The following is a 23,807-nucleotide window of genomic DNA, read 5'->3' as shown; positions in this document are numbered from 1 at the left end:
ATCACAGCTATTTTGTGTGCTACCTCTACAAATAGGTCTGATTTCTGACAAGTCATAAAACAATTACTGCTCAATTCCTGTAGCCCTTTGATATCCTAGCTTGCCTGCAGGGCTCCAAAGTCATCCTCCAGCACTTGTCTTGGAGCACTGCTAAAAAAGTCTGAACAGACATTGAGGGAAGATGAAACATCCCCATTCCTACACATACAAACAGAAATAATTACCCCAGTGTTAGACTTTGGTTTATTTCTGAAGCAAAACGTAACTTCTAGTACTGTAGGCAAAAGAAAATTGAAGTCAACATACCATGTTACCATTTCCCCTATTCTTGCCTCCCACTAATCAGGTTAAAAAAAAAACAAACAAACAAACAAAAAAAACCCACACACAAAACACCCAAGTTGGCTTTTATGGAGAAAAGTTCTCTGCTTTACTAGGCCAGCTTTCTTGTTGCAGTTTAATAGGAGTCAATCTTAATTCAGCTGCTTGGGTGCTATTTATACCAGCCAGAATAAATTACTGCTTTTATCCAGGAAGATTCTTACCAATTTATTACCCAATGTCAACACCATTTAAAAAAGCTAATTTTAGAAGACAGATGGAAGATGGGAACAAATACTACACACAAAAAAACATGTTCTAACCAGGAATTTTAAAAAGAAATTGGGGAGATACAGGAAGGAAAAGAGGGGGTGAAAGAAAAAAGAAAAAAAAGGAAGAAAGAATTATTCTAGGTATTCCACCTGCCTCTGAATTCCCACCAGTTTTTGTGGGTTGGGAAACACATTTTTTTTCCTTAAGCATTCCTCACTCCTTAACTGTTGTCTGAAAGCAAAGAAAGGGATTTGGGAAAATATCCCAAGGGTAAAAGATAAATTGGCTATGTACAAAGTAATATGAAGTGCACAAAACAAACACCCTGAAAAGAAATAACTGAAAGAATGGAAAAAAAAGTTATTGTCATTTAGATGTTACTTGTAGCAAGAAGGAAGAATAACTTAATCTCTGCAACCACAGATATAGCAAAAGTGAGATCGTGTAGGTAACCATCACTATATTTAATTATTGTGCTGTTATCTTCTCAGATGTCTTGTAGTCTCCCCTTTATCTTAGGCAAAAAGAGAGAGGGAAAAAAAGAGAGGAGGAAAAAAGAGAAGGAAAACAATTTTAAAAATTACTTTTTACTTCTGGCAATACCACCGCAACATATGATATGCACTTAATGCATGCCAGAGAGAGAAGCTGGTGGCCAGATTTTCACTCCCTCTATATAAATCACACAAATGCTCTCACCCCCCCCCCAATGTATCCATGGACATGTAGAAGAATACACATGTGAACAAACTAAGAAATGATAAAAAGAGAAATTTGCCTTGTCAAATCAGGAGATATGTGATTTACAGATCCCACGTTATTTTAAGGATTAAAACGAAATCCAACCCCCCCCACCCAAAAAAACAAAACCCCAAACAAACAACCACCCAACTTTGAACTTTTTCCTTGGTTTGAGGGTCACTGGCATTTTCCTCCTCCTAGTCCCAAACTGTCACAACCTTTTTTCCTGTCTCCCACCCTGTCCCCTGCACTATATGGATTAAAACATGTGGTACACATTGTTTATTTAGATTATAAATTGATGTGTGCTTTCCATTGGTACTATTCTATTATTCGTAAAGTAATGATTTATGCAGTTCAAAAGCTTGCCCACACTTTGAGTACATAGTTTTGCCCCACACACATCCTGTTTTGGTAATACATGTACCAAGTAAAATCAATATAAACTTTTTAAGATTGCTAGGTTTTATCCAGTCTAAAAAGGAGGAAAATATTCTTCTGTAGAACTGTCAAACTATTTACAAATATTAAGAAACCCATAAAAATGAATGCCAAAAAGAGAGAGAGAGAAAAATCAATGTTTTTATTGATTTTCATACTCTTGTGGTACTTTTGAATAAATCTCATCTAGGGATTGGTTAGGCCATTACTTTTAGCTTGGCAAGACAAGAGTTGCAAACCATAATAACTGCATAGCTGACTATGGGTGGAAAGCCCTTTAGTACTTATTGTGCCCATAATTTACAATAAGTCTTTGGGCTCCCACACTAGCTTTGCAAAACCAGTTTATTGCTTAAATCTTTTAAAGACTGTTTAATTTATATTAATAAAAATACATATTACATAAAGTGTTGTTGTTTGAAAGGAATAAACACACTGATGTATGTGTGCACGCGCACACACACTACTGAAAACTTACCTTCAGCTTCTGACTGCATGACAAAATTTGACCACTGCTAATTTGCTTCAGCCTTTTTCATGCAAAGATACAGAGGCCAGTCGTCATTTATCAAGAGTATTATTTTCAAATAAAAAACATGTCAGAAATTTTCAGTAGAGTCTTGAGTTTAGATTGAATGACTAGAGCCCTGAGGCAAACACACTGATCTAATCACAGCAAAAGATTTCAAAATCATATCTTGTTCAAGCCAAAAAAAATAATGTCAGCTGTTCTAAAACTACAATATGCATGAAAACTTTCATAACATACAAAAATAGTTATGTTGGCTACATTAGTTTGACCTTAAAACTTTAATGGTAACATTTTGTGTATGTACACCTCCCACCCAAAATATAATTGTGGAAAATAAATTTAAGCATTGAAAAATAATTTAAATTTAAAAACACTAACTCCTTGACTCATGTAGACTACAGAACAGGCCATGAAGAAAGCAATCAAAACTAAAGCCTTAAACTATCCAACTGTCTAGACGCACAATTTGATACCTTCCAAGATTCAAGCTAGTTATAAAAAATAAGTGCTATTCCTGCATATAACATTTGAAATAATATCTAAAATACATAAAAGTGAATAAAGAACTTTATCTATATATAAAGTTGCACTGTATAATCATAGGTTGATAGCATTATTCCTGAAATCTGCAATTCAAGTGTTAACATGGAAATATATCTATCCCAGCAAAGATCCAACCAAAATAGAAGTATCAAAAAAGTAGTAGGGTTAGGCTCCTTTTGTTTTGTTGGGGGTTTTTTTTTTGGGGGGGGGGGGGGGAAGGAGGGGAGTTAGGAACTAACAAAATCTACAGCAGCTGTTTAACTTTGCCTTTAACTAAAATATCAAAAACTCAAGGAAGTGATCTAATGCAGCATTGCTTCATGGAAACCAAATCGTTTCTATTTAATTTCCAGCAAATGGCATGGATAATGAAAACAAAATTATTCCACAGTCGGCCTGTTTATTTGTCAATCTAATTTTTGTCAAATATTAATTTTTATTCTCGTGGACAACCTACAGAGTCATTTATTTTGTCTACAGAAAACATCCAGAGGTGAAAACTAAACTTTCTAGTATGTAATAACTAAACATTTGACCAAAAAAAGTGTGTAATGAATAATAAAGCATGTAAACCATTCATAATTCAAACTTTTGTACAACTGCAAGTTTCTGTTACTAGTGCTACAGAATGCTGTGAAGTCCCTGCTGTTCCTTACTGTAGGAATTCCCCTTCCCCCTCATCAGAATCCAGGTTATATTTTTTACAAAGGAAACTGGTCAATATTTAAAAAAATCTACACTTAATTTCCTCTACAGAGATTTATTACTAATATTGGTCTCAGTCCTGCAACCAGATCTGCATTAACAGACCTTAAAATGAATGCAGAATCCCAATAAGGCAACTGGCTCTAATTACAGATTCACACAAATCAACTCAAATTTTACTGGAATTATCCTTGATTTCACTGCAGAATATTACTAAATTTTTAGTAAAGATTCACCTAATTTATACTATCCTCTTCCACTGAAATCTTAATATATTCCATTTGCCCTTTAAAAGGGAATTGATGGGAATGAACAACAGCAATATTTAAAAGCAAATTAAGTTTGTTGTTTATATTGTTAATGGGCTACTTGATTTACTTTGAAGTTAGAGACTGACAATCTTGTATAAATACATGAAACAGATCAAAGGTACCCCCTAAAAAATTCCTTTATTGCAATTTAGTGGCATGCAACATTTATTTTTATTTATATGATTTTTTTGCCAGGCAATGGCTTGTTGAAAGAGTAATTAGAAAAGGCTGCAAAGGGAAGACAATACTAGGTAAATACTGGGGGCCAATATAAGCTAGAATCTATAATAAAAATGAATAAAATGTCATTTAAAAATTAAAATATCTAAGGTGTTTGTTAGACAAATGCAAGGGCTAGCTGCAATACCACTGACTTCCACAATTTTCAGTAATGTGACAGAGAAGATTCAAACCCAGAAAAATCCTTAGCTATGTTATTTATAGGAAAAGCCCTAAACCTCAAAACAAAACTACCTTGAAGTTGCTCATAAACTAAGGAATAAAACTTTCAAAGTCAATGCATTAATACTGGGGATATAGGATTGATAACTCCTTTCAGTGTACTTCCTACTAGCCAAACGCTGGCAGCACATATTGCTGAGAAGAGTGCTTTCTACTTTAAGGAATCACCAGTAGAGCTGCAAGAAATGGCTGTGTTTCGATTCGGTTTTGGATTCGGCCATTTCGGAGGACAGCAATTTGTATCAGTGTTTCGGATCACTGTCTTGTTTCGTTTCGGCTGAATCTCCTCCGAATATGTTTCAAACGGGCTGCAAGTTTCACACAGCCCTACCCAGCCAGGTGGGGCTTGGGGCCAGGGGCTTGGGGCCCCAGCGGGAAGCAGGACGGGGCCGTGAGTGGCTTGTCTGGGGGAGGGCTGCTGCCCTCCATGCAGGCAAGGAGACCCCTGCACAGATATCTGATCCCTGTCAGGCCGGGTCGCGAGACAGGGAAACAGCACAGAGCAGCGAGCAAGCCTCCTGGTCCCTGCCACACGACTTGGATCCACAGGGAGCAGAAATCCACACCAGGGTCTCCTCACCACCACTGCTGCCTGCCCTGTGCAGCCCCGGATCTCTGCCCCCTGTGGAGCCAGATCATGTGGCAGGGACCAGCACTGCACCCTGCAGAGCCAGGTCATGCACCAGAGCAGCAGCATACAGCTTTTTCCCTGCAAGCCTGGCTCCAAAACTCCGAAATTTTCCGAAACATTTCCAAAATGTTTAAAATGCCTCATTTTGGAGATGTTTCTGAGCATTCCGTTTCAATTCAGATTCAGTGTTTAGGGTGCTGAAACAGCCCAAAACACCACCAAAATGAAAGGGCTGCCAAAATTTTGCACAGCCGTAGCCACCAGCGATAAGCATTTGCCCACCAGGCTGACATTCTGGCATGATCAAAGGTATGGACCCTGGGTATCTGGAGCTGTTTCAAAAGGGGAGCTGCTAAACTGGAGCATAAAGCTGCTGTTAGGATCTAACAGTTACCTGTGGAAAAGCTGGGAGTGATACAATGTAGCAAAACAGGTCTTTTAACTTTGCTCATCCAGGGTTAAAGTTGGAGTTACTTTGCTACTACATTTTTACCCTTCCAAGCTTGTCTGCATATAGCTGTTCGAATATTGTACAGTTCAGAGGAAGAGACCCCCTCCCCTTTGAAATGGCTCCAAATGTACCTGTGTCCATATCCTGACCATCAGCATTCAATGGAGTCAGAAATTTCACTCCAGATCTTGCCAGATGTAAAGGAGGTCTGGACAATACCCTGCACACATTTAAGCAGCACTCTGATAGAGCAATCAGCAAATGCTTAATCAGCGGCCTGGTAAATATATTCTCTATAATTTTAAACCATAAAAAGCCAGAAATTTAACCCTACACACATTTTATGGCATAAGAAAGTGGAGATATATGAAACACCTGCTCCGTTTTAAAAGCAGCAACATTAAAATGAGTATTGAACCTTGACATATGACAAGAGAATTCAATATTTGGCCTACAAGCTTTACAAGTTGGACCGAATAAAGAAACTTGCTTTAATCTCCCATTAAAATAGCATTCTTGACTAGAGATAGCTCAAACCAAAGACACACACAATATGAGGGTTGGTTTTCAAGTCAATTAACACCTCTGCTCAAAGGATCATGCTTTCTAGGCATTACTGGGCAAAATGTGCTTTCTGTTTTGATGCCCAACTCCTGCTAGCTAATTTCAAGTTGATCAGTAGTTATCCATAAATTTTATTAAATAAATTCCTGAACCACACAACTCTATAGCCCATCCACCATAAAGAAAGCTTCTCTTCCTGAAATAGTGAATGCTTTCTTTTAATTGCAGGCCTAAGAGCATGAGAAACAAGACAATGAAAACACCATGTATGCTGGTCTCCAGTCAACCCTTGTCACCCCTCCAACATCAAGGAGTTCTCTTTCTGTTAGATTTCAAGATTATCCTTTTTGTATTATTTCCCTTCAAAATTTGCATATGAAAGGTTTAATAGTGTCTCCCTACAGCACATAAAGAAAACCTTGATTTCCTTTACAAGCCTGAAAAAACATAGAACACCTTGTCCTTCAGCCCTTGTTTCATAGCTATACACAACTCTCCTGCAATTTGTTCAATAAACAAACCAACCAATGAACCAACAGCAAAAGCAAAAATGATTGAGTGCCTCTGACTGAACATAGGATTTGCTTTTGGGTTTTTTTGGGCACTGGTCCTTATAATAATAACCAGCCAATGCAAACAATGCATTTAGGCTTCCTACAAACTGTTCAGTCTTAACAATGAATGGCAATAGCTATCTATCAGTAGGCAACAGAAGATGTTTTTCGTTTAGATCTGTACTTCCGTTCTCCCTTCTGTCTCTGCCATGCCAACAGTTTAAAACCAGCACATTTGCCTTGCTGTTCTATCCTTCTGTGAGGTTATTTAAAAGGGAAAAAAAACCCACCCTCACTGTATAAAGTTATGCTTGTTTGTAGAAAATTATGGAATAAGAAAAATAAAAGACATGAAAAGGCAATTCGTATGCACCAACAACTCAGAATAGGCTTAGTTAGATAAGTCAATCATTTACATGCAGTTGTGGAAGTTAAGACATTTGGGGCCGTAGCATGCTATTGATTTTAGAACAGACGCTTCCACCACCACCCAGATTTCTCTAGGGAATTCAAAGAAACAAATCTGAACTCCCCAGTAGAGCCAGTGGGGAGTTCTGCCCTTTGTTGGCAATTAATGGAAATAGTTAAGCATTAATACTATATATGGGAACACTGCCACAATATTAACATGACTGCAGTTTCTAACTGGTGCTAAGCAGAATCCCATTTCCTAACCCCTTACAAAAATTAGAGAGAGAGAGAGAGAGAGAGAGAGAGAGAGGTTTGTGGCAAGATAGTAAATTTATACTGATGCAATAAGCTTTATTCAGAAGTTTACAAACCTTCTGAAATTAGTGAATTACATCCTACAACCTTGATGATTGACACAGTGCTGTGTCACTGAAATATGACACAGAACATAAATTTTCAGTAAGATGTCTACATAAACATTTGAGTAAGCATAAGCCACTTCTACATCCCTCTCCTCAAATCACGCTGCACAGTTAAGCAAAAATACAGACACAATTAATGTAGTAGGAAACAATTAACAAAAATGTTTTTACCTAGAACACAATGTATTTTGCAACCAAAAACGCCACCATTTTTGTACAAATCACATGTTGAGTATTAACACATCTATATACATACGTTTCTTTATTTTCACATTCCTCTAATTATATAATTCAAAACAGCTGCATATGCAAGTACACTCATCCCCATATACCAAAAAGTATATTGTAGTGCAAGAGTGATGCTGTAGCCTTAATGGTCCAGAAATTGTAAAAAAAAAATAAATAATAATAATAATAATAATAATCAACTTCTTAAAGTAACTCATTAGACCAGACACAGGTAGTAAAAAGTTGACATGCCACAAACATTAGGGATTATGCCCTCCTCTCCAACCTGTTGTTTCCAAGAAATGTTATTTAGATTCCACTAAAAGCAAAAGACAGAGGTACTATTTGTTCCCCAGGACAAATGTTGTATATCCAAGATTTCTTTTGCAGATGTTTTGACCCTGTTGGAAAAGATTTATTCAGTTTTAAAATGTCAAACCTAATGTAGAGAAATGAAACTAGATGTCTACATCAGATATCTAGTTAGATTCTGTACTAGCAAACTCAGTATGAGAAATTTCTTTTGCATCTTGTATTTTTCCTAAGGAAAAAAAAAAAAGGTACACAAAAAAATCCTGCTCGTGGAATAAACTCCTCTAATGCTAAAGGAAAAAAAAATTCTATCACTTTCAAAGGAGTCTAGAATTCTAGCATGTTTCAGAAGTATGCTAAACAAGAAACACACACAGACACTGATCACACATGTACTTAACTAAAGTATTTTACCCCTTTAAAGTGCATCTCAAATGTGATACAAGGTAATGTAATTTTCCCCTCTAGGTTAGCACCAAAAGATTTAAATAACTAATATGTATCAACCAAATTTTTCTAGATCTGCAAAATGATTTTTTTAAAGCTAGAAATACTGTATTAACCCTGAAATATTGTTTAGCAGGCACAATACATTTCCATTGAGATTATTTTATCCATATTGCTCTGTTATTACATGCTAAGCATCTCCAAGGCTTTTATGCTACCTTCTCCTATCTTCATCCAACTTTTTAAGAAATGTCAGATAAGTATCTAGACTGAATTATTTAAATTCCTAGATTGCAGTTACTTTATTGCAGGTTAAGTTCAACAGTTGCACGTAATTTTACCGGGGGGGGAGGAGGGGGGGGACCCCCACATAAATGGTATATTTGGCAGAAACTAAGTGGTTCAATGACAACAGATTTATATTAAAGATTACTAGATAAACATAAACTGCTCTAAAAAGGTAGAGTTGTTGACTGAACTGAGATATTGTGATGTTCCAGTCCTATGAGAAACACTACACGCTCACATGCTTCAATCCAGCAGCTAAAAGCTCAATAGTCTTGGGTAACTCTGGGTAAACTTTGACATTGACACTACTAACTATGAAAGTTTAGCCTGAAGTGGCATGCCAAAGACTTGAAAATGCCTCTTAAAAATGCAGTTCCCAAAATGATCAAGAATAAGTGATAAATATTACAAATACAACCTAGATAAGCATAACAAGATAACTAAATATTAACTAGATAAACATTTTAAGTTCCAATATGGCACATAAATTATTACAGGGGAGGAGAAAACAAAAGCCTCAAGGTTTATGAAACACTTCCAATACAATACACATTTGATAGAATCACAAGCCACACTTAACTTTTTTGTACTCTCAAGTTATACCTATTTTATTAATTCATTAGTGATTTTCACCTTCATAATTTTCTAGCTAATTACTATATTGTCCTCTGAGTGCTAGAGAAAAATCACATCAGACCTTAGTCAAAATCCATTGGTGGGGAATGGGAACTAACTGTTCTGTATATGAAAAGGCAGTACCATGAAGGCATCAAGCCTGATATTTTATGAACACCATTTTAAACATACATATTCCATTACTAAGACACCCACAAACTTTGAATATATCGCGGGGGGGAGGTCGTCAGTTTACTTCTAAAAAGGGAGAAAGATGCAGCCACAATAGACTTAGACTTACAAGTAGCAGAAGTCCTTCTTAGTATTTAATTTTCCCTCTTCTAGATTATCTGCTAATATTATTATAGGAAGCACACAAAGTAGACAAGTCAGACAGCATCTGTTCCCAGGTTCCAATCCTGTTACTACAATCAGTAAGTACTCGCTTCTCAACTCAACAGGTGTTCTGCCACTGACTTTAAGGCAGAAGCAGCCAATCTTTGAATTCTTAATCTCCAAAATAGAGCCAGGGTGATGGGACACACAATATTTACCTCAAATGATTTCGTTGTAGCATTTCTGAGACACCTGAACACCAAAAAACAAACGTACTATATGGTGGAGCCAACAAATGAAGATAACTGGCCTACTGAGAGAGTAGGAAGACAGAAAGAGACTTTCAGAGGGGCAGGAGTGGAGGAGAGTAACAGTAACAAGGAAAAAAAAATCTGTATTTTCAACAGCATTATATTTATTCTATTAAGCTATTTAATTGACCCTTCTTATTATAAGCCCATTCATGGCAAATGCTTTTGCATACTGTATTTGAAAAAATATTGTCAAACAATTTTAAAAGGAAAAAAATGTAGATTATTAGAAGCTACTATAAAGCCTAGTAATGGACGTGCTTTTTCGAAAGCATTACATTGTTAATGTAAACCATTTTACCTGAAGTCAAACATTCGGTTTAATTGACAGCCTAAACACTATTTGTGATGGTAGGGAAGGCCTGGCCTGTACCAGTCTGCACCACTGAGACTATGCTAATCCAACTACACCAATCGAAAGACTGATGGAGTTAAAAAAAAAAAAAAAAAAAAAGAAAAAAAAATACAGTGCGCTTTCTACAGGGTCTTCATAAAAAGTCGTTGTGCACGTTTAAACTTTAACAATTTAGGTTGTAGGTATGATAGAAACAATGTGTAAATGGCATTTAAAAGCAAATGCATTAACGTTTTAGGACAACTAGAGTACACTATGCTAGACTTTATAAATAATAACAAATTTATGCTTATTTCAGATCCTTTGCCAAAAAAAATGGATACTGTCGATGAGAAGGTAAACTGTCCTAGGGCTAGCAGAATTAAATCCATATCAGGTGTGAGAAGAAAATGGTGGTTATGTTGAAGTCTAGCATTGTGTACTGTAGTTGTCCTAAAACTTTAATAAATTTGCTTTTAAATGCCGTTTACAGATTGTTTCTATCATACCTACAACCTAAGTTAAAGTTTGAAAGTACACAAGGACTTGATGAAGACCCTGTATATAAAAACAAGGAGAAAAGCCTGAAAGTGAAGCTGACAAAGCTCTTTTGTATCTACATAATCAGGAAAAAGCGAACAGCAACTAAGATTTTCTTTAAGATTGTTTATTGCTCCAAACATTATCAGTAAAGCAGAGCTGTATGAAAGCTACCAGAAACCAGGGCTATATTTTCTTTACTAAGTAATTTTGAGTCAGAAAGACTCGCCCATAACTTCTGCCCTTGGAGGCAATATATTATTTGTTTAGGTAATGTACAAATTGATGAAAAATCCTAATGCAATGATGGAAGGATTCTATGCATGTACATCTGTGTATGCCAGTGCTCCCTAACCTGTGCTCCCAAAAAGCCCCCCTGATGTTGCTTGAGACAACAGGAAATTAAAGTTCAAACTGAGCCTAACAAGAAGACCAAAATTAAGATATTGTCCATGGCACATCCATTGCTCAGTACTGTTGCCTATGGGCCAGTAATACAGAGGACTCTACTGTAGACAGAGGGATTAGAGCCAAAACCAGGTGACAATCATACAGTACATGCCATGCCATGCCATACAATGATTTGTTAGAGTTCTATGTTTGTGCAGACATGAAAAGCAGCACATCTCAAATCATTAGCGCCATGTTTCCTATAAAAGATTCTTATTATAAATCAGGTATAGCTTTTGCCTTGGTAAAGCTCTCTTTGCAATTAATGGAAACAAGAACTGCAGAATTCAGTTCTGTAAGGAAAAATAAATACTATAGGTTCTTTCAGGATTAGTCATGACTCTCTTGAAGGAGACTTCGTAAAACAGCAGCTTAGAACATGATTATTGGGCAAGACATATTAAAATAAGTCTACTTCAGAATGGTATACTTGGTATAAACTTTCATACAAAATGAGAAGGCATCTTAACACAAATCAAGCTAAGGTAGAAAACTGCAATAAGTCCAATGCATGGTAGGTCAGCGGAAAAGTTCACTGCACTTTTAAGGAGGTCAGCTGTAAATTTAGACCATCACCACCACTACCATAAATTAATATTTTGGACCAAACACAGCTTATATGTTTCCATATACATCAGAGCAAGTTATTCTGTCTCTCTAAGTGAGATATGCCAGTGGCCAAAGTGACCCAGACTCTCATACTTTCAACAGTACAAAAACATGCATCTAGTACTCCCTTAAACAAAAGCGAGGAAAGGGTGAGGGGGGCAAAGAGAAGAAACACATTGTGGGGGGGGACACCCCATGACATTGTCTGAAAAAGAACAGGTTCTTTCTTAAAATGACACAGCTTTCAAAACTTATCCAAGAACATTAGTCATACTAGTACCAACACATGGTTTTTATATAAATACCATTTAAAAAAAAAAAAAAAAGACACCTGAAGCACTGAATAGGTGATTTCTTATCTAAATGAAGTACAGAAAAGCAACAGCAGACAAATCAACAAATATTATGCCAGTGTACCAATAGCCATCAGATTTTAAAGAAAAAAGATTAAAATCTTCATGAACCATTTCATACAACAGAAATCCAATACAATCACAGAGCAACAGCTCTTCCTTTGAAGATACCTCAGTAGTACTGCAGCAAAGCGACAGGAAACACCCTGGGATTTTAATAAAACAAAGTCAGCGGAATCACATGATCCTGCACATCTATATGAATGATTAGCTTCCCAACTATGTGAAGAGAGTGGAAGAAAGACACTTTATTATAACAGTGTTCTGTGCTATACGTCAGATGATACCTGTCACTTGTCTTGGTGCCACAAACTAAAAAGTGATCCCAGAACTAATCCTTTTAAAATAATTGTATGGCCTGGTAGTAGTACCACTGTTTCAAAAAGCCCCTTTCATGCAAGCTGTATCCCAAAATACAAAATCTGGACAGGAGCCTACCATCTTTAGACAAAGTGGTAGTCCCATGGTGTTCAGAGGATCCCCTCATGGGAATCAGATGGCAAGATGAGGCCATTAAAAAAGGAAAGTATAGAGAACATGTTACTGTGCACTTTTGATGCAAAACTAGTATCTAGTGATTGTAAGATGAGTAACAGAGGAAGAAAATTCAGTTATAAGTAAAAGGTTTTAGGATGAGGTTTGATGAAAGATGGAGAGGTAGGCAGGTTGCTTGTAAGAGGCAGCAGCTGTGTGTGGAAAGACAGAAAAGGACTGTGAAAAAGAGAATGTTTCTATAGGTAACTCTAAAGTGCTTTTAAAAAACAAGCAAACAAAAAAAACCCCACTAGAAAATATTCATAACTACATCTCCATGGTAAATTATTGTTTGTACAGTGGTTCCAATTAACAGAATGAGTGTTAAATAAACAGAATCTGGGCATACCTTTGCTTTTAAAACTGACCAACCCTTATTAGTTGTAATATTATCAATGAGGGCAAAGTGTCAGAAGTGACAGGTGACATAGCTGTATGAAGTGTTTTGACCATATACCCTTTTTGTAAGATAGTTGTGTGTAAACATAGTTTTAACATGTAGGGGCTTGAAGTTTCAGAATGTTTTCTTATAAAAGAAAATCCTTTTACTGTCATTTAATTGCAGTAAGTGTGCCAGTAGTGGAAATTTATCTGATAATGAAATAAGATTAAATATATTTAATATTCTCAAATCATTTTGAAGACTGCAAATAGTTTCTAGTATGCATGTTAAAGCACTTTTAGAGTGCTTTAACATGAGTTTATGGAAACACCATACAAAAACCACCTATGCAAAAACTAAAGAAAAATCTTTTAAACAGGCAGTCCATGAAGCAACACTGATTTTAATTGTACTCCCACTTCCTTCCTGCTAAACCAGGATTCAAGGCTCACCTGAGAAGTTATCTTACACCAAAAGCCAACAAACTGAGACACTAGTTGATAACATTCATCTTACTGAAAGCATACCGTTTATATTTAACATGTAATATTTGGGATAAAAGAGTGAAGACCATCTGAGATCAAATCAAACTCATCATTTACAAAGAAAGAAAATGAAAAAACAAACAAACAGGGCTTCACCATCTTATAAGACAAAAAGATGAAAACAAAACTTTCCACCATTAAACAACAAAGGACACACAAGACAATACTATCAGAAGAGAATCTTTTCTGAGGCTTTTGAACAGATAAATACTGAATTGTTAAAAACAAATGCAAAAATGTCCTTAATACCATGACAGTGATCTAGTGCACTTTGAAGGATTAGGTCCAAAATGACTATGAAATTTCTACTGTATCTTTTCTATACTCGTTACCAGGGATCCAGGTTTTCCGCTTTCCATGGAAAAATGGAGAAAACCATGGATTCCCTGTTTTTAATCAGAGAAAACACGGATTTCTCTTTTTAGAATCCGTGGATTCTCTGCTTTTGCAATGAGCTCTTGCAGGCTGGCACAACTCCAGCCTGCAAGAGCCAATTGCAAAAAGGGCAGGAAACCCCCAGCCCTGGCTGGAGGAGGAGGGAAAGGGGGGAGGGAGGAGCCTGAGCCTCTAAGGCAGCCAAGGCTGGGCTTAGGCTCAGGCTTGCCCTTCGCCCCTGGAGCATGGAGGTAAGTGGGGCTGTAGGGCAGGGCTAGGGAAGATGGTTGGGGGCTGAGGGAGCAGGGGGTGCTGCCGGCTCCAGGTGGCACACAGCAGCTTGAAGCAAGGCCAGGGGTTGAGGGCAGGGGTGCCCCTCTGTGGGGGGCCTTTGTTGGAAAGCACATGCCGCCCGGCCAGCTGCCCAGGGGAGGGGGAGAGGGAGGCTGGCATGCAGCTGGAGCAGAGATCTGCAGCCACGGCGAGAGATGGGTGCATGGGGTGGGGTAGGCTGGGGCTTGGGCTTGCACGGAACGGCCACTGCCACTTACTTGCAGGGCCGTGATGGAAGTGACGGCCACTGCCTCCAAAACCTTCCACTGCCACCACAGAGCCGTGCCTGGAGCTGTGCGTCCAGCCACTGGGCAGCAGCGGCAGCGTGGTCGTGGCTGGGTGGCACGCAGCTATCCCAACACCACCCCACAGCGCGCCGCTGCCGCCAGCCGCACAGCTCCAAGCACGGCTCCGTGGCAGAAGTGGGAGGTTGCGGAGGCAGCGGCAGTCACCACTGGCATGGGCAGCCGCTGCCACTTGCCTGTGGGGCTTCCCGTGCCAGCGGTGGCAGCCACTGCCTCCACCACCTCCTGCTGCCACTGCGGAGCTGTGCGGCCAGCAGCAGCGGCACAGTGGTGGAGCTGGGAATAGCTGCATGCCGCCCAGCCACCACCACCCCACGCTGCTGCCACCAGCCACACAGCTCCAGGCACGGCTCCACGGCAGCAGTGGGAGGTTTTGGAGGCAGTGGCCGTCACCGCCATCACAGGCCTCCAAGTAAGTGGCAGTGGCCGCTGCATGCAAGCCTAAGCCCCAGCCACCCCTGTGCCCCCATCCCTCACCGTGGCTTCAGCCACATGCCAGCCTCCCTCTTCCCTGGGCAGCTGGGTACATGGTGGGCACCACCACACTTTCCCCCGTATCACTTGCCTGCAAAGTGTCCTGCAGAGGGGCACCCTGCCCTCACCCCCTGGCCTTGCTCCCAGCTGCGATGTGCCACCTAGGACTGGCAGCACACCCTGCTCCCTCAGCCCCCAACCATCTTCCCCAGCTCTGCCCCACAGCCCTCAAGCCCCACTTACCTCTAGGATCCAGGGGCGAAGGGCATGGCTCTGCAGTGGCAGTGCTTGCCCACAAAGCCCCCCCACCCTGCATGCAGCCGCCACCACCCCACCACTGCAGAGCTGTGCAGCCGGTTGTTGGTCATGCCACTGCATGCAAGCCCCCCATTTCACCTCCTGGCTGGGCAGCACATATGTGGCCCACACACAGTGGCTGCCACCACACTGCTGCTGCCGCGCCCTGCAACACTTGCCCACAAAGCCATTCAGGTGGCCGTGGGATGGTAGCGCAGGGTGCAGTGGCAGAGTTGTAGTGGCAGCCTCCGTGTGCGAACCTCCTGTCAGGCTGGCCGGCATGCGTGTGGCCCACAGTGTGACACCCATGCCCTCACTCCCTGGCCCTGCTCCTGGGAGTGGGCACAGGGGCACACTCCCCCAGTTCTTGATCTACCCCTCCAGCACCTTCCCTTTCCCCCCACACTGCCCCGCCCCTTCCCCCCCACACACTTTACCTGCTGGGGTGGGTGTCAGTGTCTGTGGGTCTGGTCTGGGGGGCTGTTGCGAGGGGCATCAGGAGGGCTGTTGAGACTGTGGGGGGCGGAGTGCAGGGCCTTTAATTTTTATCACAGATTTTGGGTTAACTAGAGAATTTGCAATTTTTAATCAGAGAAAACCAGGATCCCTGCTCATTACTGTAAATATGAAAGGCCCAGAAAGCTGAAGTAAAACAACAGGAGTAAGTGGAGGGTTGAGCATTGCTTGAGCTTACAACAAGCTGCTCTCAAAGAAGAGAAAATGTTCCCTTCCAATCCGAGCTATGTGTAATTACAGTATGAAGAATGCTCTCTCCCTGGCTATACAAACTGGCATTTTTCCCAGCAGGTGTCACATCATGGAAAACACATATACAAATAAAAATCCAAAATAAATATTTTTAAACAATAGTTTAAACGGCTGCATAAACATAACTCAATAGCCTAACATACACAACAAAACACTCCCAGAAGCAACCTTCTTTCTTGCACTAGCAAAATCCTAAAATACATCCCCATTAACCAGCTCTACACCACACCTAGCAACAATCCCCAAGTCTGGGCTACAGAGTCATGTTCCCTCAGGCTTGCAGGGACTGTCCCTCAGACAATCATTAAGCATGAGGAATAAAGGCAATGCGTCACAGAACAGCATACATTATGATATGGAACGTATTTTCTACCATTGATTTCAGCATATCCATCAGTTCACTTGATGTAGATTTTAAAAAAAGACAGACTATCTCAATTATTTAAACTACACTCAGGATGGGTTTCCCTGTTTTGTCAGGTGTTTACACAAATTACTGTTTTTATTTAAATCAAATGTCTTTCTGTACAATTAACAGAAGAAAATAGAAAGCAATGAAGAAAAACAAATTCTTACAAAGAGATATCTATTTTGTTTAAAGTATGGTAGCAATAAAATAACTGAAAACTGCTCTGTACGCTTCTGCACAATAGTTATATCTCGACAAGAGCGCACTGCACAACTGTTTCAGGAATGTGAGCAAAAAACAGGCTTTATGATGAGCGAAAGCTAGCTAGTGGCATGTACTCTAGAGAAGCATCATTTAAATTCTATTTCCTCCCGACTACACATCTTTCACCTCAAAGATCAAATAAGTACAGATTAAGCAAAATTAAGTGGCAAAAGAAATACATAAAAGTCAACCTAAAAAGAAATTTGGAAAACTGAATGCACGTAAACATGCTGAACTTAATAATAACCATAATAAGAATTTTGCTATCTCCAAACTCACCACTGAAATGTCCCTCTCTCTATTCACTCCCTACAAGCTCAATAATTCCCACATAGCTCTAAGCAGAATGGATTTATTATGATGTTGTTCTAAGGAACTGCAGCAGTTCTAGATGCCAATAAAAATTACAGATCAAATGGGAGATAACTACTAACCACTGTGTCTACTTAGATAAATAAACCTGCACACAAACAAAGCACCTTATTGTATTTGTACTGTTAACTCCACTAAGCCAACTAAAACAATCAGACAGCAGCTCTAAAGGAATCAAAACTGAATAAAGGCTTTTTATTTTCTTTTTTTGAACTTCCTGAAATCAAATAAAACGGCATCTCCCTTCCTCCTTCCCCCCCACCTTTTTTTTTTTTTTTTTTTTTTTAATAGCATCTCCCTTTCTCTCTCCCTTTTTTTAAAACATCCTCACGCATTGCAAAATTAAAACATTGCATGGAGACTGTCCGGCAAACTCAAAAACATAAAAATAAAACAAATCCAAACCCTCTCAGAAAATGTAACTGTAGCAAAGAAACAAGTGAAGCACATATCCATACAAAAAACTTGGCAGCAACACTTCCACCTACTTCCCTCCAGCCCATTCATCCCATAGACTGAAGGGAAAGGTGAAGACCAAGGAGATAATGCAATGTGTATGGGGGGAACCCCGTCCCCCCATAGAGCTGATTTACAGCACAGAGAATTGCCAACACCATTAAAAAAGCAAGGAAGATGCTCTGGGGGAAAATGGCATATAAATGCAAGCTTTGTCCCAGGTATCCAGATTCATAGATGTTTGGGTTGGAAGAGATCTCAGTAGATCAAGTCTGACCCCCTACCCTGTGCAGAAAAGAGCAATGGGGTTAGATGACCCCAGCCAGGTGCATGTTGACTAATACAGTTGTAGCTGTATTGGTCTAGCAGCAAAAGGAATTAGGACTCATGGTAGAGGTGATATCTTTTATTAGACCAACTAGATTATTGCAAAGAAAATTTAAACAAAAATTTTCCCAAAAATCTAGTTGGTCTAATAAAAGATATCACCTCTACCATGAGCTTTGTCCCAGGCACCAGTGATTAAAAGATCATTGCTGCAGCCACTGATTTGAGTGATTGTGTGCGTGTGTGGGGGAGGGGGGCGGAGATGCAGAAATAAATGACACTGATAACCCAAATTGCAGTAAAAGGATTGGCAAAGCCTGTAAGAAGAAGAGATGGCTGCTTTTGTTCCCCACCTCAGCCTGCACAAACCCATCCGCTGCCAACTCTCTGCTCAATCAGCTGGGTTAGGGTTTGGAGGAAAAATAATAATAATAATTTTTTAAAACCCACGGTACACCTGATGGTGCTTTGTAGGCAGGGAGCTGTGTTGCAGCCAGAAGCCGGTCTGTCGTCTGTGTGCAGCAGCAAGCAGCAGCCTCTGCTGCCGCAGCCTCCCAGCACTCAGAGCATGCCGAGGAAGCCGATTGTTCCTCTCCCCCTAAGCAAACAACACTCAAGCCATATTTCTCGAGACACCTCGGAGTGGGGCCCTACCTCTTTTTGGCCGGGGGAAGCTCTCGTGCAGGTGAAAGACGACTTTCTCCACAAAGTGCTGAATGTTACTGTGCTCAGGGCCCCTCACGAACACCATCCAGTCATGGGTGAAGCCCTCCACAGTGGGTTTCTTCCTCACCTGGGCTCGGTGGCCCAGCTCCAGTTTCACCTGAACGGCACACTAGAGAGAGACACACACAACCGTGAGGCGAAGGCAGAGCTAGGGCTGCATGGGGGGGCGAGGGGGCATAAACCCCACTGCACAAAAAGAAGAAGAGGGCAGGGAAGGGAAGAGCCCCGCAGGGCGAAGCGCTGGGCGCGCATTGCAACGGAATGCGGGCGGACACACGAGCTGGGCCGGGCGATAAAGAGGGGAGCCCGTGGGGTTGGAAATGAGAAAGTAAGTCAGTCCCCTTTGCTGGGGAGGGTGGAGGGAAGGGGGGGGGGGCTGCACCTCCCCGGCAGCGTATGCAACAATTCAAGGGAGAGCAGGATTCAAGAGAAAGAAATACAATCTTCCCCCTCCACTGATGCACGAATAAGTCATCATAACTACCCCCCCGCCCCCCCCCCCCCAAACGGGCTTGCCAGGGTGGTAGGATAGAGAGCAGCCAGGATCCCTTACCTTCCCCGCTGTTGGTAGGAAAGCAGGGGTCCGAGGGAGGGGGGCATCAATAGCTGCGCGCACACACACATACACACGAGGATCACGCACCCCTACACACATAGGGGCATGCATGGGGGCCACACAGGCGCGCACACGGAGGCACAGGGGCATGCAGGAGGGTGAAGCTCCTGGGGTGCCCCCGGCTGTCAGAGCCCGCCGAGAGAACGCACCATCCTACAGCGGTGCCTCCTGCGCAGAGTCCCCTGTACTGTACTCACTGCTCCCCTGGCTGCTGCTGCAGCTGCAGAAATATGGCTGGGTTATTATTCGCCTCCACCGTCTCTGTGTCTCCCTGGATGTGTGTGCGTGTGCGCTGTGCTTCATGCAATTGCAAAGAGAGGCAAGGAGGGGAGGGAGGGAGAGGAAAAGCTACACACACACAAAAAAAATCCCCAACACACCAACCTTTCTCTAATTGGAAGCACTAAACTGTGTCTGGGCAGCGCAGGGTGAAGGAGGAGGAGAAAGAGCAGAGGGAAGGGAAGGTAGAGAGGGGGGTTGTATGTACTTACCGAGCTGGCCATGCTGGGGGCCCTGGGGTTTGCACTTCCCCCCGCCCCCCGAGCTCTAATTCATGAAGAAGCGGCTATCACTGGAAGTGCGCCCAGGAGAGGAGGGGAGATGGCGGACATTCTCTTTCTTTCTTTTTCCCCCTGTCTCTTTCTCTCGCTCTTATTAAACTGAGCCCCCAGCAGCAGCTCCAGCTCCAGCTCCAGCGCCTGGAGCGCAGCTGTTAGAGCATGCGCCCTGCACATCCAGCCTGACACCGAGACACAGACATAACAGTGCAAAGGAGGGAGACTGCCGGAGCCAATCACACGCCACAACTAAATCACTTCGCCCCTCAGGGGCTGATCCGGGCTAGCGCAGCCCCAGCGCGGGGCTTAAAGCAACAGGTTACTGTGGGGCAGGGGGAAACCGCCCCTCCCCAGAGGAAACTGCTCAGATCTGACAATAAAAAACGGATTAAAACTGCTGGAATGTAACCAATGCCTGCAGTCTCCCCTCCCCAGCTGTAGGGAATGAGGAGGTGGCACTGCCTGCCGGCTCCAGCTTGCCTGTCTGGAGGGATCTGGGCAGACAAGGTTTTTTGGGAAAACGTTTTCTCTAATCAGACCAACTAAAGAGTTGGGGGTGTTCTCCGCAAGCTTTCGGGCACAAACACCCTTCTTCAGGCAAAGGGGGAGTCTGTATTGTGTTGGACGGATCTGTGCTTTCCAGTACGAGAAAAGGGAAAGATCTTTTTTAAGGCACCTCCCCAAATAAAAGCAAACTACACTTGGAATTTACATGGTTGGGGAGAGCAGATGAAAGAGAGGGGGGGTTGTTTGTTTGTTTGGGCTTTTTTGTAAAGAAAAAGAAGTGATTTCCACTCCTCACCCAGTGCCTCTAGGAAACCCTCCAGCTGACTGCAAGGAGTCTGGCCCCAGCAATCATCAGGGCTGAATGACACTGTCTCCTAAGTGCCTGGCAATAGCAAAAGTAATCAGAACTGGTGGCAGAGGTGATATCTTTTATGAGAACAACTATATTTGCAAAAAAAAAAAAAATCTTTATTTGCAACCTTTTGGGCACGTGCGCCCTTCTTCAGGCATAGAAGAGAGTAAAGATTGTAAAAGTTCTCCTAGGCAGAAATGAAAATTCATTACCTGGATACCCGAGGATAGCTACTCTGGCAGCTAGCAGTGCGTGAGAGGGTGCCACCTGAAGGTGTTTCTGTGGTGAAGCCTGGCAGGTACACTGCAGCAGAGCTGGGTAGAAGCCTGCCAGCACACCCAGGATGCAACCCTCTACCCAATCGAGAAAGAGATCGGGTAACCATTACCACACTGTAACAGGCACGCAGCAGAATAAGTGATTGAGCGTGGCAGAAAGTGGAACCCTTTGTCCTTATATTTTGCGGAAGGAAGAGAGCACAGAAGACAGTTTCCTAGAGTCAGCAACTCAAGATCCATAAATATCCCCAAATTGATTCCACAGATATATAGTTATAGACCTATATGTATATTATATATATATCTATATGGGAGAGAAAAAGTTCATATATGTGTGTGTGTGTATTTCCTCACAATAGATATAGGTCCATGTATATATCTATAGATATAGGTCCATATATATATCTATATGTATATGTATAGATATATAGAAAAAAGGTCCCTACACACACACACACATTCATATACATACATATATACATATATGTATGTGTATGTACATACACATATACAGGGACCTTTTTTCTCTCCAGTGTTTTTTCTTGTTTTTCTTCTTTCTTTTTTCTTCTGTTTATTTAGAGAGAGAGAGAGAGAGAGAGAAGAAGAAGGTCCCTATCTGTCTCTGTCATATATAAGACCTCTCTCTCTCATATATATATACATATATATGAGAGAGAGAGGTCTTACACACACACACACACACATACTGTATATAAAATAGAGAAGAAAAAAGAAATAAAAATATTGGAGAAAAAAGGTCCGTGTGTGTGTGTGTAAGTACATATACATACATACACGTATATGTACACACACACGCATTCATACACACACACACACACACACACACACACACAAACATACATAAATATAGATATAGATATTTATTATTTAGAAATCATCCTGGACTGATTTGCAATTCATGCCTTTTAAAAGCAAATAAATTTTTTCCCAGAGTTTCATAAAGCAAACAATGGAGCCCTGTAGGAGGCGGAAATGAACTGGACTAGGAAAGAACTTGGAACAAAAGTGAAACTCACCAATGTCTTTTCTTTGCCTGAGAAATGCAAAAGGCAAACAGGAGGCATTCCTGACAGGCAGCATGCTCAGATCTGTCCCATCAACTTCAGATGTAACAACCCAAGAGCCCAATCCTGCAAAAATACTAACAAGCTTTCCTACCTGCACTGAGACCAATGGGCCCTTTGAAGTCAGTGGAGCTGCTCAACTATGTAAAGCTCTCCCTTGCTTGCAGGATCTGGCCCCAAAGTATTATTTGTGATAATAGGTAGCAAACTTCTTTTCCAATAGCATTTTTTATCCTACTGGACAGGATAGCTTTACACTCTTCAAATGGCAGTGTGCTTGGGGTGGTGAGGGTGGGGGAGTTCACCTTTTCCATTGATGGGGTCTCCAAGCCTTGCCTTCTATAAGATCCGCAATGCAAATAAACAGGAGAGCACTGCATATCAAATATACCAGCACAGAAAATAATAAAAAAAAGAAGCAACTTTCAAAGCCCAAGCCTCTGCCTTAGCTATTCAAACAAACCCATGTTCCTGGAGAACCAGAAAAGTCCTTTTAGCAAGCATTGGGCAGGAAATATGCATTAATTGAGCAAGCATGACAAGTGAGGATGGGCAGTGGAAAGGAAATGACATATAAGTTTATTTCAGTATACACAAGTAGCACTCTGAACTGGTTGAAAGCATCTGAAAAAGCACCCGAACCAAAACTGTAGATCTATTCTACAGATGGAGTAATGCTGAATCAGGGGCATGTGGACATAACAAGAAGAAACTAGGTATAATTGATTTATGGTGGGCTTCTGGGTCACTCTGCCTTGTTGCAATAAGAGTAATGTTTGAAATCTACAAGGATAATGCTTTTGCCACATGTAAGATTGTCCTGTTTGAGTAAAAAGAATGACAACTGACTTGGTCAATAATAACCAAAAAATCATCCCCTTTAAGTAACAAGTATTGTTAATATACTGTCCTTAAAGCTGTGAAATAGCCTCTGGAAATTCTGTCTTTTACCAACAGATGGCACAATGAGTACTTGAGCTGATGTCCTCATTTGACCCCTTAAATATGCACTAAATAACTCCAGAGGGGTTTTTTTAATCTTCTTTACATTCAATTTGAGAGTAAAGAGCAAATGTATCATTAACATGATTTTAAAATTAATTCATCTGGGTTTACTAGTGCAATTTAAACCATACTGAAAAAATAGCTGATTTTTTCTACCTATATCCTTCACTTTAAATTAAGCTCTGTTTGTTTTCACCCACATTTAGAAGAACATGCATAAACAACCGTTTTTTGCTAGCTTCTCTCTAAAATCTGCCTATAAGATCTTTCAGGCATATAACTAATAATGAAACTGGTACTAACCAGTCATGGGCAAGAAGGAAATAAAAATCATATAAAAAGCACAAGTCATGATGTAAAATAATATAACAACATTCATCCATCAAGGATACATATATATTTAAAATAAGCACCACTTCAGTATTGCTTGCCTGGAGGGAACCAGAAAGCCATCGTAGACAAAAAAGTTTGTAGAATCAGCCCCTAAGGTCCTATAACCTTTCTGTCATGCAAGTACCTCTTAAATATGCATGGAGTCCCAGTTAAGACAATGGAGCTATTAACGTAAGTAAGAATTACTGCTATGGGGAAGGGT

The 23,807-nt window shown here is 41.0% G+C and overlaps 1 protein-coding gene across 10 annotated transcripts in view; it reads right to left on the bottom strand.

Annotated features, from left to right (window-relative positions):
- The window catches only part of MLLT3 (MLLT3 super elongation complex subunit), a 307,823-nt gene extending 287,622 nt beyond the window's left edge, over positions 1–20,201 (bottom strand). For 2 of the 10 annotated variants that reach the window (XM_019480769.2, XM_019480771.2), the window contains exons 1-2: positions 19,366–19,527; positions 18,741–18,921 (exon numbers count right to left, since the gene is read on the bottom strand). In XM_019480769.2, coding sequence (XP_019336314.2) covers positions 18,741–18,921; positions 19,366–19,518 — 334 coding nt within the window. In that variant the 5' untranslated portion in view covers positions 19,519–19,527. Of the gene's footprint in view, positions 1–18,740; positions 18,922–19,365; positions 19,528–19,577; positions 19,750–19,919 lie in introns of those variants that run through there. The other 8 variants (XM_059724666.1, XM_059724667.1, XM_019480772.2 and 5 more) reach the window with 7 other exon arrangements.
- Positions 20,202–23,807: the final 3,606 nt, after the last annotated feature.

This window comes from Alligator mississippiensis, chromosome 3 (assembly GCF_030867095.1).
Source record: "Alligator mississippiensis isolate rAllMis1 chromosome 3, rAllMis1, whole genome shotgun sequence".
Lineage (NCBI taxonomy): Eukaryota > Metazoa > Chordata > Crocodylia > Alligatoridae > Alligator > Alligator mississippiensis.
This window is presented reverse-complemented; position numbering and strand designations above follow the sequence as displayed.